Source organism: Anopheles merus, chromosome 2R, assembly GCF_017562075.2.
Source record: "Anopheles merus strain MAF chromosome 2R, AmerM5.1, whole genome shotgun sequence".
Classification (NCBI taxonomy): domain Eukaryota; kingdom Metazoa; phylum Arthropoda; class Insecta; order Diptera; family Culicidae; genus Anopheles; species Anopheles merus.
The window spans coordinates 53948148-53971141 of NC_054082.1; the positions used below are offsets into that span (position 1 = coordinate 53948148).

The window sequence follows — 22994 nt, forward strand, 5'->3', positions numbered from 1 at the left end:
GCAAGCAGATGCTTTGCCGTTGTCTGTCCTAGCGGGACAATCCACTGAAAGAAGTGTGATAAAAGTACCACTTAACACTGAACAGGATTGATTGAGGGAGTACGAAAAATGCCTGACATCGAAAGAAGGATTTATTTTCACGTTGTCTGCCAAGAGATTTAGTTAGTTTCCAAACAGTTTAAAATGTGTGTGACTTTTGTGACTTATAACTGATCTCCGGCATAGAGAACGTAATCACAACATTCATTCATATATTTTTTAAAATAAACAATCAACCAAAATATGTACTGAACTTACACGACTTACTAGAAAAATTGGGCGGGGAAAAATGTCTACTGAAGCTAAACCGTTGCCCCCGTTAGCCAGTCAACGGTATAGACAGCAGGGCCTTCGTTAACAAAAAAAGACTGCCAGCGCCGAACGAATGTGGAACAGCTCTCATTGATCCAAAATGAAAGACGAGGGTACTGTAACCAAAATGCAAATTCAATGTCAACATCGTTTCGTTCCGTTTCGCTGCGGGCTATGGTCAGCAAGTGAGTAAAAATATGGGCAAATAAAGAGTTGGATAAAGAACTTCATCGACATCGACTGTCGGACGTTTGCTGACCCAGCTGCAGTTGATGGACACACATACACGTGCTATCTCCACCTGAAGTAGAAATGGAGTCGAAACAATCCAAACCGGATCTTCACTGGTTGGATGATTGTAGGTTACTACTCTGGGGGACTCGTCAATGGGCTTTATGCTCTACATACAAGGGGTAATGTCACATAACACAATTAATGAACAAGATGTCCTGTACTATGTGTACACTTTATGTGGAAATTTTAATTAAAATTCTCAAACCCATTTCTAGCTCAAGGGCAGGTTGCGAAGAGATGTAAAGTAGTAAAACTGAAATTATTCTGCGCTCAGAATTAATTACATTTTTTCAGCATGCGTGCATAATATGAACCAGTTAATGTTAAAAATACTATAAATCCTGACGGTAATTCAAAACAATGTATGTGTTGGATTGAAAGCAATCAAAATAATAACTCATCGGTTATAGTTAACCTCTGTATAAAACTCTGTATATCTGGAGACATTTTATGTTTTAAGTAGTGGAAGCTTAAAACATAAAATGTTGTTCTTGTACATTATGTATGACATGTATTATTTGCCATATGACCCAGTGAAGCTGAGTGGTTTATCAAATGATGACACAAAACAAACATTTCGTGATAAGACTTACTAACGTCCTTTTTCGCTAAACTTAGATTTTAGCTTGTCAGAAATAAAACCACAACAAGTCAATATTCATTTGTATAACTTGTTCATTCACGAAACATAAATAATGTAAATGGAATGTAATACACCAGGCGAATGAAGCAATTCAATGCATTCACCCTTACAGCAATGCTTAATTTTGCCAACTGTTTAAAGTGCAAGCGAGTGTCTCATTAACACACTCGAATCTCTAGTACCCGCGAAAAAGGGCGTACAGCAAAATGAAACTAATATTACCTTTCAATGTCATTACCGTTAGCGACAAAAAAAGAGGCAATCATCCATCAATGGTCGTCCAGATTACTGTTACGAATTTGCTTTCATAGAGCGAATAGAAACGATAACAACGACTATCCACGCATCATGTGACAAGGTCAGCCAGAAATTGAGCGACATTCATCCACCGGGTAATGGCTACCGGTATCCTAATGCTAACGATCTATTCAGCTTAAATTACATTTCGTTGCTCACAAAACGTACAAATGGCCCCGTACAAATCCGTTCACGATGCCAATAACGACCAAGACGACAATGGCCGACGGCAAGTGCTAGCCGTTATCACATTAAGCTTTAATTTTGGGGAAGGACGGGCTGGATTCGCAACTACCGAACAGGGGCCCGTGCGGGAAATCATGTTTAATTTTGTTGCGATGATAGTAGATAATGGCAACACTATAACGATACAAAATTGAAATATTTAGTGTCGCTTGCTACAGTGATGTGTTGTTGTTGTCCTCTGCTTCTGCACAGCAAAATAGTGCCCTTCCAGGCTGTACAGGAATCATTATTTTCTAATTAAAACTAATAACCTATGGAGTTGATGTGGAGGTGAAAAAATTAGCTTTCTTTTTTATACAAGCTAGCCCTCGACGCAAGAAGTAACAATTACATTGCATCGCGTCTGGTGTGAGGCTTCTCATTCGTTCCAGCACTTTACACTGACAGGAATCTAGCGTCACGAGTTCCAATTAAAACAATTAAAGCTGTGGTCGGAAACGTTATGATTTCATTTAACAAAATGTTTAACTTTTTGATGGAATGTACTGATAAATCATACTGACAATAAATCTGACCTCTCGCTAATTACAGACCAGAAATGTATCGGCACGTTATGATTAAAAGGTTGGTTCTTCTTCTTGTTTTATTTGGCGTAACGTTCTACGAGGACATGTCGGCCTATAAGGTTTTTGAGACTTAATTCATTACCACGCAGCCGGATAAATCAATCCTTGCAACGAGGGGACGTTCCATTTCAGGCTAGAATCAATGACGGGAATATTATTGAGTCGTTCGAGTTGACGACTGTTAAATAGGACCGTCATTTGTTGTTATTAAAATGTTGATTATTATGCATTTATAACCGAAAATTAGCGATGAAGGAATTGAGGACAACATACCATAAGAGGACTATCGCGGAACCTTATCATGGAACCGTCTCGAAATTTTAAATTAGTTTGACCTTATCACATATTCCATTTTAATGATTTTACAACTTTGTTATTGAAGCAGAACTAAGTATGCTCCGCAGCAAATTTACGTAAAATGCAATATAATAATAACAAATGCAATATACTGGATGCTTGTGCAGAAAATAAAAATAACAAACAAACTCACAAACCGACAAACGGAGCACATGTTAGTCCAGAAACAATTCAGATAACAAAATAAAAAAGTATAAGACAATCGTGGCAGATGATACCACAATTGATGTTCATCATAGTGCCAAGCTGGTACGACAGTACCAGTTAATTACATGCGTGCACATTAAGTGCGTATAGAGCTTAATTTTGACAGCCAAAAGCGATTTACTTTCACTCGATATGAGAAATCGTTTAATCTTGTCCGTGGATATATTTAGACAGGCAGATGAGCATTTTTTCATTATTTGTGAAAAACTTTTACGTAATCGTATTCATTTAATTTGGGCCGGTCTGGTGATACAGTCGTCAACTCGTACGACTTAACAACATGCCCGTCATGGGTTCAAGCCCCGAATAGACCGTGCCCCCATACGTAGGACTGACTATCCTGCTATGGTAACAATAAGTCACTGAAAGCCAAGCCCACTTCAATAGTGGGTACACAGGCAGGCCTTGACCGACAACGGTTGTTGTGCCAAAGAAGGAGAAGAATTCATTTAATTATTATTTCATATTATGTCAATATGTCTGTCAAAATCTATTCCTTCTTCAAACTTATTTTGTTGTAATACACAAAAGCTGCAAATAGTAATTCAGAGAATCCCTTTCTACCTTCACCTCACCACTCCATTCGTACAAATTGCCGCAAATTGCCAACAGCTAAATTTGTCATTGACAATAACGTCAGGCCATGCGTGCATTGTGCCTAAAAATAGTTTACTATAGTATTCGACATGCATGTACTTGTCCAAGATCTTCTTAATCAGCGGCAGCCTCCCAGTCCCCATGTCTTGCTGCTACATTGTAATTGAGTAAACGAGATAACAACAATGGAAGGAAATCACAAATTCGTATTACCGTGCATGTTTATCCCGCGAAAGAAACCCTCGAGAACTGACATTTTTCGTAAAACAAGATGTAATAATTTCCACATTTTAGTTTAGTTTCTTGAAGAAGATGAATAACTTATACTTGACGTAACGTTCTACGCGTGCATGCCGGCCTATAAAGGCCTTCGAGACTCGCTCAATACTGAACGATCAACAACTTAAATCCATATTTGAGCGTTTTTTAAGCAGTTTTAACATTAAAGATGTGAAAGAGAAAAATTCTAGAAATAAGACGAAAATCAGTATTAAAATCGAGCGCTCAAACTCTTAAGCCATATTCAGCAAAGTGCACGCAAAGGGTTATATTTACTGGTGTCTTAAATTCATAGTTCAAACCTTTCAACACTGGTAAAATAAGGCTTAAAACGTTTTAATTTTTGTTTCAAAATGTATAAACCGACTTGAGACTATATGCGATTTTATTGGGATTTGTTTGATACAAAGTTGTGTGAGATGAAACAATATCCACAAGTGAAAGATTGGAAAGATGAAATTCAATACGAATTTCTCGCATGGTTTATCATTCGTGGGTCAGGAACGCGGACAAACCCCGATGTCGAATACAAACAGAATATATATTTTCTCGCTCAATGGCTATAGAGCAATAGATGGGAGAAGAAAATCCCTCGGACATTGAAACCGGCACACGTACACCGGTTGGATTTACAGCCAAAATTAAACCGTATCGGTCGAGGTTTGATCTCCCGCAGATCCTACGAACGTGCTATTCGTTCATAGGTATCTATCTCCGTTCTGCGCTCTTGCTATCTTGCTGCTCCCTACCAGATTAGTTGAATGTAGGTCAAATGATGGCATTGCTGCTTTTGTCAGATCGGGAAATGGTTGGGTTCGATTTTCACCCCATTTGGTTTGTGCAGTCTGAGCGGAGTAAACAATTTGCACACCCAACAAAGCATCAAGCTCCGGGGAAGTGTGTTTATTGATGGCTGTTTTATACTTGTCCTATCGTCAGTTTATAGATCATATCATTTTTCTATGCATTACTTTTTCGACTACATTATTATATTGACATTAGAAAAAAAAACACACACACACACACACACACACACACACACATACACACACAAATTATTGTTGAAGGTTTTGCGTCATGAAATAAGTACCAAATACACCTTTAAAATAGCAAAAACTTATTAATTACAGTTCTTTTTATTCGACATTTCGCGCCCAAGAACATAACATGCATGCTTCATGCTATCAGGTAGCTTGGGATGTGAATTATATAAATTGCAGTTTATGTTGCATCAATTGAGATTAAATCTTTCAGCAGAAAACATTGGCAGGAAATCAATTCCACTCGTATGACCCCAAAGATGACGTTGGATTGCAGCTCTAAGAAAAGAACGGTCGGCAAACAATAATCGAGCAACACGCATCAATTGATAGCGAGGCTATCACGATTGATTTTAAATATGATTGCTTCGCAACCCATTTAAATAATAAATTAATGGAAGCCGGAACTACCACATTGTTCATATTGCTCGCGTATAGGTATATTATTCTTGAATTTTGTTTATTCGAAATATTTAACATAAGTCTGGGGTTTGAAAAGGCGAGATTAAGTGTCATCGATTTTAACCGCTTATATTTCGCTTGTAGGCAGTGAAGAGAAGACTTTTAGGTGCCATTCCAGCAATGCATTAATTTACTCATGCAACCTATTGTATTGGAAATGCTTTCAATGCCTAAATTTTTCGATGAGCTTTAACAAGCAGCTTGTCCATTGTAGGCATATACACACAGTACACAGTTTAACCAATTTTTATACAGGTTGTTCAGTATCAAGCCAAAGTAAGGCTTTAAATTACTGCTTCGTTTTTCGTCCGGTTCACTACCAAACATCATTATTAATGAAAATCAAATTAGATTGTGCATTTCTGATGATGGATTCGCTCTCCATTTTTTGATGAAGCAGACATAATTTTATTGAATAATAATATAGACACCGTTTATTTGCGTTTTTTAGCTTATCAGTTTGTTTTGCCCGATAAAGTTGCATTTTCTTGTTGTTTGGTGCTAAAGCCGCACCTCACCTGCCATGGGCCCTGTGATTATTTATGTTTGAGCTCTATTCTCTAAAGCTTAAGTTTGCTTACCACGTTTTTATCTGGTTGCGCAAATATTAGACAAGTTCGACAGTATCGAGTCAATATTGTCAAAAAGCTATTTAAATGCTTTTACTGTTCGATCCATAAAACACAGGGCAGAATGATGAAAATAAAAAGGACCAAAGGCTCTGTCGTGTCATCTGCTGACACTTGGTTAATCGCTTGGCAAAAGTGTACTACTGCGACGATTTGTCACCTGGATCTGTTTGAAAGCAGGTTAGCGACCGTCACCGTGTGTTAAGGTTGATTCTTGCCCGCGTCAATTAATGGGGGAACGCATTGCGGTGTTTTACGAAGCTTTGGATACACCACCATCGCTGAGTGCTAATCGAGTGCGATGCCATAATGCTAACGACGCGGTTCAACATGCCCTTGCCCTTGAGGGGCGGCTTACCCGTGTGCCGCTTTCGGCAAATAACCTTTGATCGAATTTGTACACGGTCGGATCGGCTCGAAAAGGAGCCGAGGATGCAAACGAGTAACGTCGAAACTATGGCAAGTAATTAAAACGTTCAACTCTAATACTCGATAAAACTTACTTTTGGTTACCGCAGGGTTTGTAAACTTCTGCATCCAACATAGCCGGTTGGCAGGGAATCGTTGGATCGATGTCACGAAACGTCCTTTACCGCAGGTGAACGAATTTCTATTGGATGGTGAACGCAGCCTTTCCTACTTTTACTGATTTAGCAGCTTGAGAAGTGCAGGTTAAATTAACTACACTATATTATTAATACACCATCGCATACACTGAGAACGTACATAGGTTGCACTGCACAGCTCGTAGTGGCCACTTTTACACACTATCACTCATAAAGCTTGCTGAAGAGAGAGAGAGCCAAGGTAAACAGTAAAATTACCCCCGTTTTTGTACCTCCACGCAATTGTCGTATCAACAACAGTCAGCAGCGGTTTTGACTGCCTTTCTTTCCTTTCCCAAATGTTGAAATATCCCGCATTGGCGGGGGCCGCGTGTAAACTGGAATTTCTTCTCTCGAAAGGCGAAGGCAACAAAGCGGCAATGCGATGTGTTTACCGTCCTTTGCCGCGGGGCAGTCCCAAGCAGGTTTCACTGCTCGTTTATTCAATCAAAGCAACATAACCAGCGTCAAGACGACGCTGAGTACGGCGGCTACGTTCGTCGATGAACGCGGTCGTAGGAGACGTAGCCAGTGAGGATGGCGTTGCTGCTGGCAGCGGATACGGCGACTACTCAAAATCAAACCAAGTAACAGCGACACCAAATAGCCAAATAAACAACAACTACAACCGACCCCACCGTCGTCACAAGAGCGGCTGCTGTGCTGTTGGACAGTGCCAGCAGGAACCATAAACCGCACACACGCGCACTTGTCGGCAGATGACGGCAGAAAAGACACCGTCCAAATATTATTCACGTCTAGCGCAAGCAATAACTGGGCAGACTGGCATTATTTTTAACCATTAGGATCACTGTTTCGCACAACTTCACTGTTTGTATTGTGGTTGCAGTGAGCGTATAGCATACACCTATTAACACGACGGATGCAACTATTGAAAAATCAATCGGCCACACACTGACTGACGCAAACGCGATCGAAGTTGGGCTCGAATGAATAATCAATTCTCTTCCCATCGTACGAATACGTACGTGGTTTTCGCACTCTGGTGTTGCGTTTGCGGATTGGAAAATCGACCACACTCCGGTGCACCTCCGTTACGACGACAGCCGACCTACGCTCGCTGTCACAGTCACGCACGTACTAATAATGGCCGAAGCTTTGTCCGGTCAGCCAAGCAGCGCCGCAGTTTAGTGTAATGTGCTGCTTCATGTGTGGCGGCTCCGGTGGCGGAGCGAGAAAACGGCGTTCGTGCACGATGACGTTTGCCGAACCGCGAGCCCGACTGAGTACGCAGGCCTCCATCGTCGTCCCCAAAGTGTCCCCTTCCGCCGGAAACACACAGCCGGCAGACAGTGCGCGCCCCCTGCTGTACACTGTAAAATGATGACGAGTTCGAACAACCGAGCGCGCCGATGACGTCGCGGACCAGGTCCGGGTCTTTCCGAAATCGATTGTGGTGCCGGTTTTAAACCACACACACACACACACACACACACACACACCACACACACACACACACACACACACACACACACACACACACACACACACACACACACACACACACACACACACACACACACACACACACACCTCCAATCATGACCGGAGATAAGTAGGTAACTCATGTAAAATGAATAGAAATGGAGCTGCTCAATCATTTCTTGCTGCACAAACACATAACAATGTGTGATGGATGGCACTTGCTAAATCTATTTAAAAAAAGCTTGACTTCTTATCATTAAGCTTATCATCGAGCTACTGGAGCCTTAGTATGATAAATTTACATGAAGAACAAAAACAGCTGCTGCTCGTTGCGCTCCAAATTCACTAGCGTTTCTTGTTACTTGGGGCCTAGTCCATTAAATATAGCTGGTGAAAACAGCGTTTTTGCTGCGATTTCATGAAAACCACAAGATAACACACAAATATGACAAAAAAAAGCCTCAGCGATAAGAAATGCGATGATAAAAATCCATGAAAATTAAAGATAGATATAGATGTATCCCCTTCCCGCCGCTACATGGTTGGCACTTGGTCAAGCATGCGCGGAAACACTTTCATTCATAACACCTGTACCGCGGAAGGGGGGAATGCAAAAACAAATGCCCCAGCAAGAACGAATGTCGGCCATCTAACATTCCGGGAAGATCGGCCGGGTCAGCTCGGAAGGGAGTGTCACCTGTACTGGTATTGGTATCCGCGCGGAGGTCAGCGCATTGTTTTGGGATGAATGAAACAACCACCTCCTACCGCACACTGGAACCTGGTCGTGAGCTACTTCGATTGATTCGGCTGTGTCGATCCAGCTGTTTGCCCCCAAAATGGCTGGGGGTGATACTTTTTCGAGGTGATGTTTTTTCTCTTTATCGAAGGCTGTTGGATTAATTATGCGATAGTTGTTTTTTTTTTATCTTCCACAAGGTTAACAGCTCCCGACAGCTTTTCACGCCCTGCTGCACACTTTTGTGTATCTATCACACATTTTCTCACACAGAAACGCACCAACACTAGAGCGACAACAACAACTGCACGGCAAGGGGCGTGCGCACGATGAACACAACGCAGCAGAAAATACGTCACCAAAGGCACGAATTTTAGCACGGTTGTTATGGTTTTCTTTCGCCTTTCACACCTTTACCGAAAGGTCGTACGGTAGCGACTGGTTTGTTACCACTTTTTACACACCAATCAACAACGGCGAAAAGCTGTTCGGGGTTGTGGTATCAGTAGCTGCTTCAGCCGGATCTTCACGGTGCAATTTGGGTCTACTCCTACTACTAGGATTTCTGCGATTCCTACGAGAGCGTACCCGTGTCTGACATCTGGCTTCTACTACCGTCGTTTTGACACTTGCCTCAGCAGCAGCAGTAGCAGCAGGCGCCCCGAAGCGCAAAGTACACCGACAGTACCGACGATGCGCCTTCGATAAGACGCGACTTCGTTTCGCGGGGCGACTGCGGTTTCTTTTTTAGTTGCTGGCACACTGCCCACAGCCCACCGCCTGGCGTCTATATAGCTCGGTTTCTCTTACGCACACGACGCTTGGTTTTGCTTATTTTTAAACAGCTTCAGCGCTCGCGGTTGGTGTACTTTCGGCCGAGAGCGGCTAGCACTGTTTACATCATGCCCGGACGCTCTCTTTCGCACGCCCGCTGTTGGTTTCAAGTTCCTCCTCATCTCTGACGGAGCTTATCTCCGCGCTCCTATCCTTTACATCTCGGATGCGGGAAACGAAACTCTCGCCGACAATGCCGTAATCGCACCACAGTGACTGACGCACTGAATGCGCTATCGGTTGCGGAACTAGATGATTCCGTGATTTCTTGAAAAAAATAATGCTTTATCGATTATATCGAGCAAAGTAAAACAAACTTCAATTATGGCGCATATAATATGGCAAAAAATAATTTAAAAGAAATAACACGAATAACGCTAAGCTAGAATGCGTTATGGCACGTGACCAATGGAGCTGCCCAGTAGCAAAAACATTGTTCCAAAATTGTAGGTGTTTATGAAACATCTTTTTAAATTAACAAACTCATAGCACGAAGTGAAAATAAATAACAACTAAAACAATTCATTTCTTTATATATTTATATATATATTTAGATATATTTATAGCAACATGTTTTGAAAGCATGCACATTTTGCTACTCACTGTTGGCGCACGTGCGCAATGCGCAACCACTTGCCGACTCTTGAACCTCATGAAATGGGTGGGAAAATCACGAAGGCAAAAACGATTTCCTTGGCGGATTTTCCTCGCCTACCCCAGCTGTGGAATGGACCAGCGGTAGGCACATTGTACAGAGGTACGTTGTATTTGCGCTCTCGACCTCATCGAAGTGACCATTGATCGGATGGTAGTGTTGGTGAGATCGCATCGAAGTTTTTTGCTATCATTCGACTACATATTTTCGTAATGGCCATCTCCCACATACTTTCTCTCTCTCTCTCTCTCTCTCTCTCTCTCTCTCTCTCTCTCTCTCTCTCTCTCTCTCTCTCTCTATCTTTCTATCTTTCTATCTTTCTATCTTTCAGACCCTATCTGGTTCTATTTCTATCTCTCGCTTTACGTATACTATGTTAGCGCGTTTTAATTTCCCAACGTTGAACCTTTCCAGATTGAAGTAGAGCGAAGACGCGGCTAATGAAGGCTTTGATTGATCTTCTCGTTTGCGGTAGCGACAATTCAATCAAAACATAAACAAATCCTAACCCTTGCCCAAGTAACCTCACTTTGCATTAGACGCAGGCACGCGTCTACAAAGTGGTGTCTTTACACCCATTCACTACACTGGGCGCAAGAAGTCACGCGCGATAACGGTCGTTCTGATTGTATGTTATTTCTTAAGTACGTTTTATGTTCTTGCTTTCGGTGAGTAATGCAGTCTGTTGGGTTTGTTCGGAAGATTTTGGTCTTTTACATCTCTTTCTCTCTCTCTCTCTCTATGTAAGCGTTTGTTTGTGCTTATCTGAAGTAACCCCGCGATGTTGCAACTGAAGTTGGACGCTGGTCTCGTGAGTCAGCAGAGCTTGAGTATGTGAAATCGACCGCACAGCGATGTAAACACGGACACGGAACAATGAGAAAATAGACAAACAAAACTGTTAACCTCCTCGACCAGCTGTTAGCATGAAGGAGGGAGAATTATTGCCATGTGATGATGAGCCAATAATTCTAATAAATCCCTTGCGGCTAGATTGAAGAGACGGTTTCATGTACTTATATGTACTTATTGTTCAATAACTAATTTCAACAAATTAAAGTTAATGCAATTGTCTTTTATCAACATTTGCTTGTGCAAAATTACTCAGCGATCAATGAGTATTATTTTTTTCCATAGTTCCGTCTTACTTTTCAGATTTGATAATAAGTTACCTTTTTAAAATCCATTCTGGCCAGTTTTTTTTTTTTAACAAAGAATTATTGCTTACTTATACCATTGTAAGATTGCAAATCTTAAAATCATTCTACCGTATCTTTAGCAATGGAGCTTGCTTCTCTTTGCATCATACCGCCAACCATTTTCAACGACCGCATCGAGACGGATGAAATGGCCAAGCGGAAACGGCATGTTTTAACGAACCACCGAAAAACATTAGCGATATGTTTTTCTTTTCATTTGCTTTCTGGTTTTTCGTACACTACATTTCTTGTTTTGGATGAAATGTTAATTAAACTGAAATAATCATGGCCCTTTGTTGATGTAGCTGGATTATGTCGAAAGTTCGCACGCAGTACAAGAAGCTTTAATAGCTGCTTTGAAATGTGTTTGTTTAGGTAAACGTTTCTTTCTCCGTCAACTCGGCAGAGTAAGTAAACAGAGCTGGAAAGCAAAATAACAAACAAACAAACAAACAAACAAACAAACGAAAAATCTTATCTTAACAATATTTTGATTCTTTGAAAAATTGCAAATGACACGTAGAGCGGTAACAGTTACAGTCCAGTCAGCTCAACAGTCCTGTAATCGCTGTGGATGAAATGTGCGTTGAAACGTGCTGTTCGTTTCACCGGAAAGTTAACTTGAAGCAGTTTTGGTCGCAGTTTCGACAGCTACTAGATTGTTTTGTTTCTGTTTTTGCTGCACACGTTTGAGCACCGCCCACCGCCCGTCAGAGCACTTCTTCGTCTTGCATTCAAACAGCGGTTGTTGACACTGAAATGTGGCAGTGAGGGATTCGCACTTGTAGCAGTGCACCCATCAAATCATCGACGATGGGCAGCAGCTCCGCTATGATTTACGAGGCATAGCTGCTTGACCGCAGCAAGCCACTGGTTACTTGGCTCCAGTTAAGGTCAGAAAGAGTCTGGCGTTATGGTTCGCGCGATAGAAATGCCCGAACTGAAGAGGAGGCAAGTTATTGCTTGGTGGAGCGTTGAACTTTATCGCTAGATGAAATCTTAATTGAATAACGAACGCGCGTTCGTGTATAGTTGTTCAAACAAATAATGTGCCAACTACATCTTAGACAATTGTTTTTTTTTCATCTGCACGAAGATTTCTTATTTCCAATGTGGAAAATGTTGATAAACTGGCTGTATTGTAACTCTCGTTTTGGATTGTGTAAAGTCCTAGGCATCGCATGAAACAGCACCATCGATTGTCTTAATTTTATGCATAGGTCAAGAACAAATGTAGCAGTACCATCCATATAAGTTCACTGTCTATGTGAATTTTTTTTCAACAATTCACACTTTTTGCAGCATTAAAAATTTAGATTAACTAGACACCGAGAATAGTATCTCTATAAGCACAGGGAACTATATACAAATCTAGGCTTTTTGGCAGAACTAGAATCGGCAATGCGTGATACTATTTGAACAAATGTCTGAGCAATGTACTCCTAACATATGTTTCATATTTGCAGTGGTTCTTTGAAACTTTTTCTCTCTTCTTGGAACTCATATAGTCATACCTCATAGCTGCTTTCATATGCAAACATGTTTAGATTTTCGATATATTGATCGTCTTTTTTTGGCTCAACAACCGTTGTCGGACAAGGCCTGCCTGTATCACTTGTGGGATAACCCCTGCCCCCCCCCCCCCCATAGCAGGAATGTCAGTGCTCCGTATGGCGGTCCACAGTCTATTTGGGGCTTGAACCCATGTTGTTGTTAAGTCGTACGACCATGCGACCGGTTGTTGATGGAAATATTGATCACAGTGTTTTGAAAAATAGCTTGTTATTGTATAATTTATAGAAATTAACACGGTATTTTTTTCTTCTTCTTTTATCCTATATTTTATACACTACTGAATGGCCAGTTACGCACATTTGACCAGCTTAAAACAAGAATATTAGTTTGAGACAAGAACAAGAAAAAAACATGGGACTTATGGGATATTTATTGAAGTAAGTTATCAAAAAAGATACGGAAAAGGTTAAAAAAGTATGAAATTTTCATGCAATCTATGCCAGCTATCAGAAGCTTTTCTTTTGAATAGCATCCAAATTCGCCATACCCCACCATGAGTCACCGCTAACTAACGGTATTTGTTTATTATATTCGACTACGTACACCTTTTTACTCTTCGCGATTTTTTGGTACCCTTCTCAATAATTCGCTTTTCGTGTCAATGTTCAGTTTGAATGGACCATCCGTTATGAGTCAAATGTGTCAACCCTTTGAGAAATTAAAATATTTTACGTACTCTCATCCAGACTCCATTCTATCGATCATTCGTAATAATTTTAGAATAAGTGATGATGGACAATGTTCACTGTAGCATACTCATGACTTGGAGTAGGATTAGAATACTTTAGAATTAATCATAGAAATGATACCGATGTTGTATGTTTCGTTGAAAGCATTTTACCCATGTTCTAGTTTCAACCTTTTGATAACATCTTAACACATGAACAATGCGAGTTACTTACCTAGTTGAGATGCTATTAACGATAGGCACTAGCCAGACACTGAACACGATTCATGCATTGGAATTTATGCAAGGGAGGAGTGATAAAGAAAAGTACTGCTTCTATTACGATGGACAATGTAACAGGTTATGTTTTAGTACTGAAAAGACGTTCAACAATGATCGTGATAACATGAACAAACTGTTATCTTCTCCCTTTTACTGCAATGTGTTGTAGTATAAAACCGTACCGGCCTTAATAACGTAAACTAGAGCGAGATGTGTAAACATTCCTCCTGCAGACACGTAAGAACATCGAGGTGATGATAGCGTTAGGTGTGATGATCGATTGCCATTGCGAATTGATCGATCAACGTGCTGATAAAACGACGCATAAAGTAGGTGTTATGAGTGAGAGAGAGAAAGAGAGAGAGAGAGAGAGAGAGAGAGAGAGAGAGAGAGAGAGAGAGAGAGAGAGAGAGAGAAGGTGTGCGAGAAATACCTTAGCAATATTAAGTGGGAACAGATCAACAACCCGATCGGATTTGGTTCGAGGCAAAGCAGAAATGCTCTAATCAATAATCCATCCAACATGCATAATTCGTTGGGTAGAAGTTATAACATTACCATAAGTCTTTCGTTTCAATTTTCAATAAATTTATTTCCACATAAAATTTTAAAACAATGTTAAGTTCTATTTTATATATGCTGATAAAAATGTAATGGAGAATATGTTACAACCTAGATCAAAACTAATTTTAACGTCCTTAAAGCTTTACTAAAAACAGGTACAATCAAGGCTAAACCAATTGTGGAACACTGTCGCTAAAGTGAGCAAAGAAGCTCTGTCTGATGCATTTGGTTATGGAGTTGTTCGTATTTCACGGCTGTTATCAGTTTGTAGTAGCTAACAATCACAATCGAAAGTACACAAATGCTTACGGAAGTGCTTGAACGATAATACATTGTTCATGGTGGTAGAGCGAACGGTAAACGTGAAATACACGTGTTGGCCGATAACGATAATCTACGAAACCTTATTCATCGGCGACCTCGTCGATTATGTTCTTAGCACTTGCGTAGCAGTAATGTATAATGGGTTCCCCCGAATATCAAACATTAGAGAACAGGGGAAGTATTTAAAAACACGGCCTCGCCCGCATAAATGTTTTCCAGAGTATAAACTGAGCAGAATTGGACGAGTCTCATCGCTTGAACGTGTTTAATTAAAATCAACCCTCTTGAATAGCACTTCAACATGCTTGGGCGAGTGGGCTCTTGAAACCACTTGTAGCAGCAAGTAATCGTTTGCATGCGTGAAGAGTGCCGTTGATTGCACTTCTGCCAACATCAATCAATCCTTCAGCTCTGTTTGATAATTTTTTGCATGATATAATATCGATCGATGTATAACACACCACAGGTCGTCAGTTCAAATCTAATCTAGACCAGCAAACTCCTTTGTAATTGATACTGCACGACTTATGGCCTGGCGTGGTGTGTATTGTTTAGCCATAGCAAGATTAACTATCCTTGCGTATTTCAACACATGTTGAGATAGAAGGTCAGTTGCCCTTATTGCTGGTGAAAACTAAATTAAGATCTCAAATGTAGTACATTCGTTTTCGAACATATTGCAGAACAATATGAGAGACAAAGTATGATAATCTTTCATTTCAAAAAAGTTTTCTATCAAATGGCATCCAAATTTGAAGTCTATATCGAAAAGTTTCTTTGCCATGTTGTTTTCATCATTCACATCCGTTCGTTTCGTTTTCTCAATATTCACTAGTTGCATGATCTGAACTATTAGTTTACAAAGGGTTTATTTTACGTTCTTGTACACTCGAATAAACGCACTACCAACTCTCGTATTTGACCAGTACACAATTTATCTTGTATAAACGAGGCTATCGCTATAAATACGATACAATAATACTCCTCCCGCTACCATTCTCTTACATCTAACGGAACATAATCATGTAAAATGTAGTGCACTTTCCAAATTGAAGGTTCTACGACCACAACGCACAAGTAATACAGTAGCTTCAAAAAGGCAATATTGACGCGGTAAGCTTCCTCTCTCCCCCTCGTTGACCTGCTCACGATAGAACACTTCGGTGTGACATGGTCCGGTCCACAACAATTCTCCAGGATGTTCAGTCCCTGGTTGCAGCCTGCCATCGATGTACACATCCGATATCCGACAGGTGTTATTTCACCTGATCCAGCTATCGAGGTCGCTGTGCTCACCTGCATCTAATGCCGAACTGGGGGTGGCTGTCGATTTTGTTCTTGGTGGGGCATGAGTCCGACATCCTCATAACATGCCCCATACACTAAGAAGCTTCCTAAACATTCTAAATCCAAATTTCTTTACAATAACATTATGCCATATTAATGTTTAAAAATTAATATTTAAAAAATCGCTCAGAAACCTGGTTTTCTAGTGACAGAAAAATAGTTCAAAATTATGAGAGGAAAGCACAAACAAACAGGAGGGTTTTGTCTAACACTGCTCCTAGCAAAACCCTCCAAAGAGAAGCAAAAGAAACCATTGCACCTACTAAGAAAAAGGTTTCTGGGTATGAGGTAGAGTAGCACCGGACGTATCGGATCAGTGCAGGGTGTGTGTTACACGTTTGGGATATCGGAGAAACTTTTAAGCTTATTCCTTTTGTTGCTACTTTCCACCGATCGAGGCCACCTTCTCCATGGCCTTCAGCACGGTGTCGTCGTTCGCCAGGAACCGGATGCCGCCCACCATCTTCATCGACTCGTCGAAATCTATTATGAACGGAATACTGTTCGGTAGGTTGAACTTCATGATGTCCGCGTCTGAAATACCTTTAGATGGTAAGTATTGTGGGAGCGCGGTATGTTTGCGAGGTATGTGTATGGTACGGGGAATAATATTCGATGAAATGATCAGCATCAGTTAGTAGATAATGTGTTTAAATTAGAATTAGAGCAGCCCGTGTATGCGAGTATGTCAATGCAAATGGAAGAAAAAGACAATGATTGGAAAGAGAAAGGTTAGTTCCATTTTCACCATCACCAATCCTCCCATAGAATCCTCCCACATCATGCTTCTAGACTAATCGATGCTTTACGCTCTAGTCACCTTGTTCGGTAGTATAATGCCAATTACCTTGAATGTGCTTCACCAAACCGCGCAGACTAGTACCATGGGCCACAACCAGTACCCGTTTGCCGCCACGAACCTCTGGTATGATAGAGTCCGTCCACTCCGGCACGACTCGCTCCATGGTCGTTTCGAGTGTTTCGGTCGTGGGGAAATCCTGCTCGCTAATGTGCCGCAGTCGAGGATTGTTCTTGATCGCGTGATAATACGGGTTGGTTGGTTCGATGGCTGGTGGTGGGACGTTGAAGCTGCGCCGCCACACCTGTACCTGCTCTTCGCCGTAGATGTCGGCCATCTGGCGCTTGTTAAACCCGGTCAGAGCACCGTAGTGACGTTCGTTTAGGCGCCACAGCTGCCTCACAGGAATGTCGGTGAGATTGAGCTCCTTCAGAATAATGTCCAGAGTTTGGTTAGCTCGGCGCAGACAGGAAGTGAACGCGATGTCGTAACGCATGTTTTCCCGCTTCAGTGCTGCTGCCGACACTTCCAACGCGTCCCATTCACCTGCGGAAACATATGGACGGAAATGGTGGCGTTAGTGCTGTTATCTTCGCAAGGCCACTACTCTACACTTCGGTTCTCTTGCGGTGGGTCTCGTCGGCAGTGACGGTTACATTGCTTCTCTTTATGCGAGATAAGCGAGTTGACCCATTCTCATTATCACATAGTTTCACCTTTGCTCAGTTGATACTCTGACGCTCATATTTTAAAGCCAAATCAATGCACACTTCTTCACAAAGCCTCCGTGGTAGCGTGGTGGATTTGAACAAAAGATGTTCGTGTTCCCTGCTAGTTACGACACACGCTCGTTCCATCGCATTTCTATTGAACTATAACAAATGTGTACAATGTCAACCTAATTCTCCTATGGGTAGGTACACTCAAATGTCAACAAAACACACGCTGCACACTTCCGCTGTGTGCATAGTAACGACACGTAAAAGCTTTCGGACATCCGGGCTCTGAACTTTGCTCTGTTAATGACCGCCAAAGCGGATGATGATCAAAATAACAGAGCAGCGAAAATTCGACAATCAACCGGTTGTTGTTGTTACTGCCGGTCAAGAACCAGCTCAAACGAAATGCATCGATGATGTCGTCTGTAGGCTTTCGCGTAAAAATAGAACGCGCTTTCGTGATCGATCACACTGCGTCCCAACACAAACATGGTGGACAAAACCCACACATACCTCATGCATATTCGCATGGTGGTTGAAAATGCACTAGCAAAATACTGTAAATAAAAAGACACCATCATATCCTTGGGCAGGGCTTTACCTTCCTCACTGAGACCGACGTCGTGCCAACCGCAGAAGAGGTTCATCTTATTCCATTCGCTTTCGCCATGACGAACGAAGGTAACACTGTACGCTGCTTTATGCATCGTGCAATTTCGTGGAATGCAACGTTCAGGTGCACACTTTTCCCCGCTCAACGCACAATACGCTGACTTGTCACTTCCGCTGTTGAGACGCTGTCGGCTGGCTTCCGTTTATTCTGGAACGTCTAGGCTACTACAGCAGTTGAGCAGTTCAGCTTTTTAGTTAACCGTGCTTGGTATGTTCCTCTAGTCAATGACTGAATGATGATGCCTAAAAGCCCTCCTCGGGCATAGTTCCCTTAACTGTGGTAATAGAGAAAGAGACCAAAAAGGAACAATGTAAGTACACTTCAAACACAAACACTTTGCTAAACAACTAAAAAAATGTTAAAAACTAAACCAACTCAAAGCACAAACGATCATGGCAAGAATACTTAATGTAATGTTCCTTCAAGCAGGCGTTCTAACAAACTGACAGCAACTTGCCACACCACCACGTGTCGTGGCTGAAAAGGGCTCCGAGCGAACTGACGGTGTCTTCGAATTCGATGTGAACCGATCGTGCGCTACCATGGTCGATCGTGCTGTGGAATGCTGCGTCGTAGTATGCTATGGATATACCGATGCACCCGATAGCCGATGCATGTGTGTTGACCTGGCGATGCTGAACGGTGACGACGATGAAGACGATGATGATGATGATGACGACGTCCACGATGCCGCTTATACACAGAGCCCGCATGCAGCGCACACCATTGTCGAACAGATTCCATTTGAACGGACCGTGTAGCCGCGGCCTTGAGAGAGCGCTACCGAACAACACGGGGGGAATCAACGGTTCAACTACCGTGCCCGCTCGGTCCGATGCGAGCAAGCTGGAGCGCGCACCGTATACGAACCAGGCCTTACTTTAGCAAACGACCATTGCTGTCCCTGATAAGCCAGACGCCTTTCGTCCAAACGGTGGGAGAAGAACTCGTACGCACACCCTTGTCACGGGCGCACTTCACATATTCTACTAGAGTCTTGTTTACACTTTGTCGGAGTTGCTCCGAAAGAAGCTGAACGATACTTGTGAGGTTGAAGCTCCGACCAGTGTGCCTCCGTCTGTCTATTATTATTATTTTTGGAACAAGAGTGATAGGGCTCATAGCATGCCATCGCAGCTAATGGGACTAATCACAAATTCAATTATTTATTTATTTTTACCATCATCAACAATCAAGTTACCTTTGCATATCTTTATCGGTGGATGTGAAGCAACAACCACGTGGTTTGTCTTGCACTCCAAAGTACGCAACCAAATTTACACGATTTTATCATTTAAAACGCATTCAAGGTAAGTAACCAAAGTCATTGTTTCTCGTAAAATTAGACACTTTATCTGAAACATGAAGGTAGTTTTTTCTTATTTGTAGGACTACTTTATGAATACTCTTTTCATCAGGAATTTCCGGTGATTAAGAAGTAATATTAATATCTGATATTATTTTCTTATCACCTAGCTGTTAAAAAAACATTCCTGAGCAACGGTTTAAAGACAGAACGGTTAGTGGGGTCGCGCAATTGCTAGAGCCACTTCCATTTCCGTAATTTTGTTTAACTCCATCCTCTCCCCATGCATGATCACGAAAAGCAGCAAGCTCGATGTACATATGGAATGCGACAAAACAAATACTCTAAAGGTAGGTAACAAACGCACCGAACGACGAAACAGAGAAATAGAGAGATACAATGAACTAAACCAAAGGTGTACAGACAAAAAAAGGCAAGAAAAACCGGCTCTGCATTCTCTTCCCTCCCGTCCCGTTTACCCTTTCACCTCTCCCACCAACGGCTCAACAATTCCATTCATACTCCATCATTCGCTTTGCGACTTCATCATCGTTCCGTTGATGAATGAAATACAGCTCCCCGTACGCCACCACGTATGAAAACGTGGTCCACATTCTCTACATCGGTAATTTGTTTATCCATCCATCCATGCTCCGTTTTGCGGAAGGGGGTCTTCTGCTGCTTTAAGGGTCTACACTCACTCCATACAGATTCCCGCCAGATCCAGCGAGTTATTTTTTCGTTGCGCAATTTCGATGTGTTGTGGACGTGTCAGCTTGAAATATGGCGCGAGCGAGCGAGCTTCGTTTCTACCTGGCTCCTCGCACACGTGCTTCCAACAGCAAAGTACCAGCTTCAGCTTCGATGAAAGCAAATCATGCCGGCATAAGCCGGAGTACAACAATAACAAAAAAACAACAAGTACAAACAAAACAAGCGTAGCGCTATGGACCAGTTTAAGACCAGCTTAAGTTCCATATGTTTGTTTCAGTACGTTGACCAAGCAATACAATAATACACGGGCCTTTCAAATGTATGTGACTCGTTACTTTGATCTGCTTGCAATACATTCATCGAATCTAACCCATGTGAGCTATAATAGTAACGTTTAATTTGATTATCGTTCCCCATTTTAATCCCATGCAATCGCCAGTGGAATTTAGCACCAGCGTATTGTGTATGCGCAACATATTAAAAGTGATACGCGAAGTCTTCAGTTACTGCTCCGCACCTTGCCGCGCCATTTGTCTGCCGTATCGGCGAGTCTTATTTTAAGCCTTCATACACCGCTGACCACCGTTGCAGGAAAATAGAATAGAAGCAACAAATCGGTGGATATCAACGTTTTGTATCAAACGCGTACTCTGAAGAGGTTTGCCATGAGCTGGAGGTTCAAAGAACTCGTAGACTCGGCTAACCTGCCACAAGGTTACCATGGCATAGGACGGTTTCTATTCATACGATAACTCACCGGGATGGATGGATCGTAGGAGGGTAGATTCGAAACCAATTCAACAGCTATCAAACGTGGACCCACCGTATCCACTCAAGGTCATTTGGGGATCATCGAATTACAACGGAACAAAGCGCAGAAACAAGTCGTCACACTGCTTGGCTACTGCACACAAGTGAGTTCACTTTACGACTGACGAGGAAAATAATTTGAAATCAAATAACCATGCACCAAACTCCGAAAGACGTGGAATCCACACGACACGCTCCGAATGCAACGTGCACAATTGCACAAGAGAAGCAGTTCTACAGTATGGTTCTTTCTACTCGCGCCAGAATTACCCTTTGCCGACCGTTTTCGCCGATGAATAGAAGCAGGTACACTGATTGATAAAAGTACAAGCACCTCCGACAGGTACTACGAGACGGAATGATCACGACACAGTAAAGGAACCGATATTTCGTCCCGAACACCGTGGTCCACCCATAACAAAACACAGCTAATCAAGCGAATGTAAATAAACACAACCATTTAATCATAGCGCTCGTATGTGTTAGTGACATACCTACCCGCAGTGATGCCAGCACAGGCGTTAGTCGCACAATGGTAAGCGGCTCGTCCATATTCGTTATTGCAATTGATGATAAATTTGCCATATTTGCGGCAATATGATAGTAGGAACGTGATTTGGTATCGGAAAAATTTACTTTAAGCAATTCGGCTGACTGTTTAGAAAACAAACTATTTTTACAGTTTCTCAAAAAGGGATTTCAAAATGTTGAACCAGTCCTGCTACGAGATTTTCCTGAAATGGTGGACTGCCTCAACAAGGCAAAAAGGTATGATACGTTGTGCTGCTAATTGAACTCAGCTCTGAATTGTATTAATGATGTGCGCTACCATAACTCTTCAAATCAACTTCCTTCGCCCATCGTAGCAATCCTTTGCGTACTTTTTTCCACCATCACTTCGGCATCCTTCAACGGAAGGAGAAAAAACACTCGCACTTGTTATGATCCAAAATAATTCATGCTTTTATTCATACAGAGACCAGGCGTTTGACAGCGGCCGTTTCACCAGCATCACGAGGGACACATTGGCATGGATGAATTCCTTGCGGATCGACGGGATTACAGTGTATCACTAGAATGTTCGCGCAGCATTTAGTTGCCTCCCTTGTACTCACGGACGTGAGCAATGACCCAGATCGGGTAGGCAATCACTCCACCGAAGATGGCCAGGCCATGGACGGTTTTTTCCTGCAAATGGAAGAAACAGTTATTACGTAATGTAAAGGAAGAAAAACAACAAAAAAAACATGCCCAGTCAGATAGATCTTCTTCACGTGCACTGTTGTGATTGTTCAACAGTGCGTTCTTGGCAACTCAACCAACTTTTCAGAGAACGTACGTCCCAGCCCGGAAGGTCTGAGACGGTTCCTTTGCCTGTTGTTGCGAAACACTTACCGCGAGGGATACGCGAACCTGGGGCAGGCTGCTCGACACGGAGAAGTACGTGCGGCGCTGCAGGGCCTGGGCGGCGGCGGTGGCCAATCGCGGTACAGCGGCGTTAGCAATCATTTTCGTCAAATTGGAGTGCAAACTGTTTGATCGCAGACTGAAATAGCAGCAAGAACGTGCAAAATTCAATGAAAATGCTCGAAGAGCAGCAGTCAATGTTTTCTTACCAACACGAAAGAACAATAGAACCTCGCTTATTCGGGTTCGGAACAGCCCAGATGAAATGTCATAAATAGCCTAAGTTTGACAATGTTCCACCGAACTTTGACAGCTGGCTAACATTCAGCTATTAACCTTGGCCGATACGTAGGAAATTCAA

The 22994-nt window shown here is 42.1% G+C and overlaps 3 protein-coding genes and 1 long non-coding RNA gene across 15 annotated transcripts in view; 1 reads left to right on the forward strand and 3 right to left on the reverse strand.

Moving 5' to 3' along the window:
* Nucleotides 1-9536, reverse strand: part of LOC121590866 (alpha-1,6-mannosyl-glycoprotein 2-beta-N-acetylglucosaminyltransferase) — a 41217-nt gene extending 31681 nt beyond the window's left edge. For 2 of the 8 annotated variants that reach the window (XM_041910982.1, XM_041910974.1), the window contains exons 1-2: nucleotides 7563-7657; nucleotides 6472-6754 (exon numbers count right to left, since the gene is read on the reverse strand). The gene's annotated coding sequence lies outside the window, so the exon portion shown is untranslated. Of the gene's footprint in view, nucleotides 1-6471; nucleotides 6755-7562; nucleotides 7658-8716; nucleotides 9163-9222 lie in introns of those variants that run through there. The other 6 variants (XM_041910976.1, XM_041910975.1, XM_041910977.1 and 3 more) reach the window with 6 other exon arrangements.
* Nucleotides 9537-10375: 839 nt separating this feature from the next.
* LOC121590871 lies at nucleotides 10376-11414 on the forward strand. Its single transcript, XR_006004491.1, has 3 exons — nucleotides 10376-10456; nucleotides 10662-10915; nucleotides 10996-11414. It is a non-coding gene; the product is annotated as an uncharacterized LOC121590871 (long non-coding RNA).
* Nucleotides 11415-15710: 4296 nt separating this feature from the next.
* On the reverse strand, nucleotides 15711-21693 carry LOC121588928 (phosphoglycerate mutase 2-like). Of its 5 annotated transcripts, none has more exons than XM_041907389.1 (4): nucleotides 21497-21693; nucleotides 18325-18670; nucleotides 17053-17550; nucleotides 15711-16748 (listed from the first exon to the last, which is right to left on the reverse strand). In XM_041907389.1, the coding sequence occupies exons 2-4, from the start codon at nucleotides 18428-18430 to the stop codon at nucleotides 16585-16587; spliced, it is 768 nt and encodes a 255-aa protein (XP_041763323.1). In that variant the 5' UTR covers nucleotides 18431-18670; nucleotides 21497-21693; the 3' UTR covers nucleotides 15711-16584. The 5 variants fall into 5 exon arrangements, with proteins under 5 accessions (XP_041763323.1, XP_041763328.1, XP_041763325.1 ...); XM_041907394.1 differs by having other exon boundaries at nucleotides 15711-16739; nucleotides 21497-21692; XM_041907391.1 differs by lacking the exon at nucleotides 21497-21693 and adding an exon at nucleotides 21174-21485.
* Nucleotides 21694-22162: 469 nt separating this feature from the next.
* Nucleotides 22163-22931, reverse strand: LOC121588929. Its single transcript, XM_041907395.1, has 3 exons — nucleotides 22843-22931; nucleotides 22622-22772; nucleotides 22163-22414 (listed from the first exon to the last, which is right to left on the reverse strand). The coding sequence occupies exons 2-3, from the start codon at nucleotides 22733-22735 to the stop codon at nucleotides 22319-22321; spliced, it is 210 nt and encodes a 69-aa protein (XP_041763329.1). The 5' UTR covers nucleotides 22736-22772; nucleotides 22843-22931; the 3' UTR covers nucleotides 22163-22318.
* Between the last annotated feature and the right edge of the window lie 63 nt (nucleotides 22932-22994).

Coding starts and splice junctions, on each gene's coding strand:
- LOC121588928 (XM_041907389.1), bottom strand. CDS start 18,430: ATGCATAAAGCAGCGTACAGTGTTACCTTCGTTCGTCATGGCGAAAGC. Junction 17,551..18,324: donor CGTCGGTCTCAGTGAGGAAG/GTAAAGCCCTGC, acceptor ATGTTTCCGCAG/GTGAATGGGACGCGTTGGAA. Junction 16,749..17,052: donor TTTGGTGAAGCACATTCAAG/GTAATTGGCATT, acceptor TACCATCTAAAG/GTATTTCAGACGCGGACATC.
- LOC121588929 (XM_041907395.1), bottom strand. CDS start 22,735: ATGATTGCTAACGCCGCTGTACCGCGATTGGCCACCGCCGCCGCCCAG. Junction 22,415..22,621: donor AGGTTCGCGTATCCCTCGCG/GTAAGTGTTTCG, acceptor TTCCATTTGCAG/GAAAAAACCGTCCATGGCCT.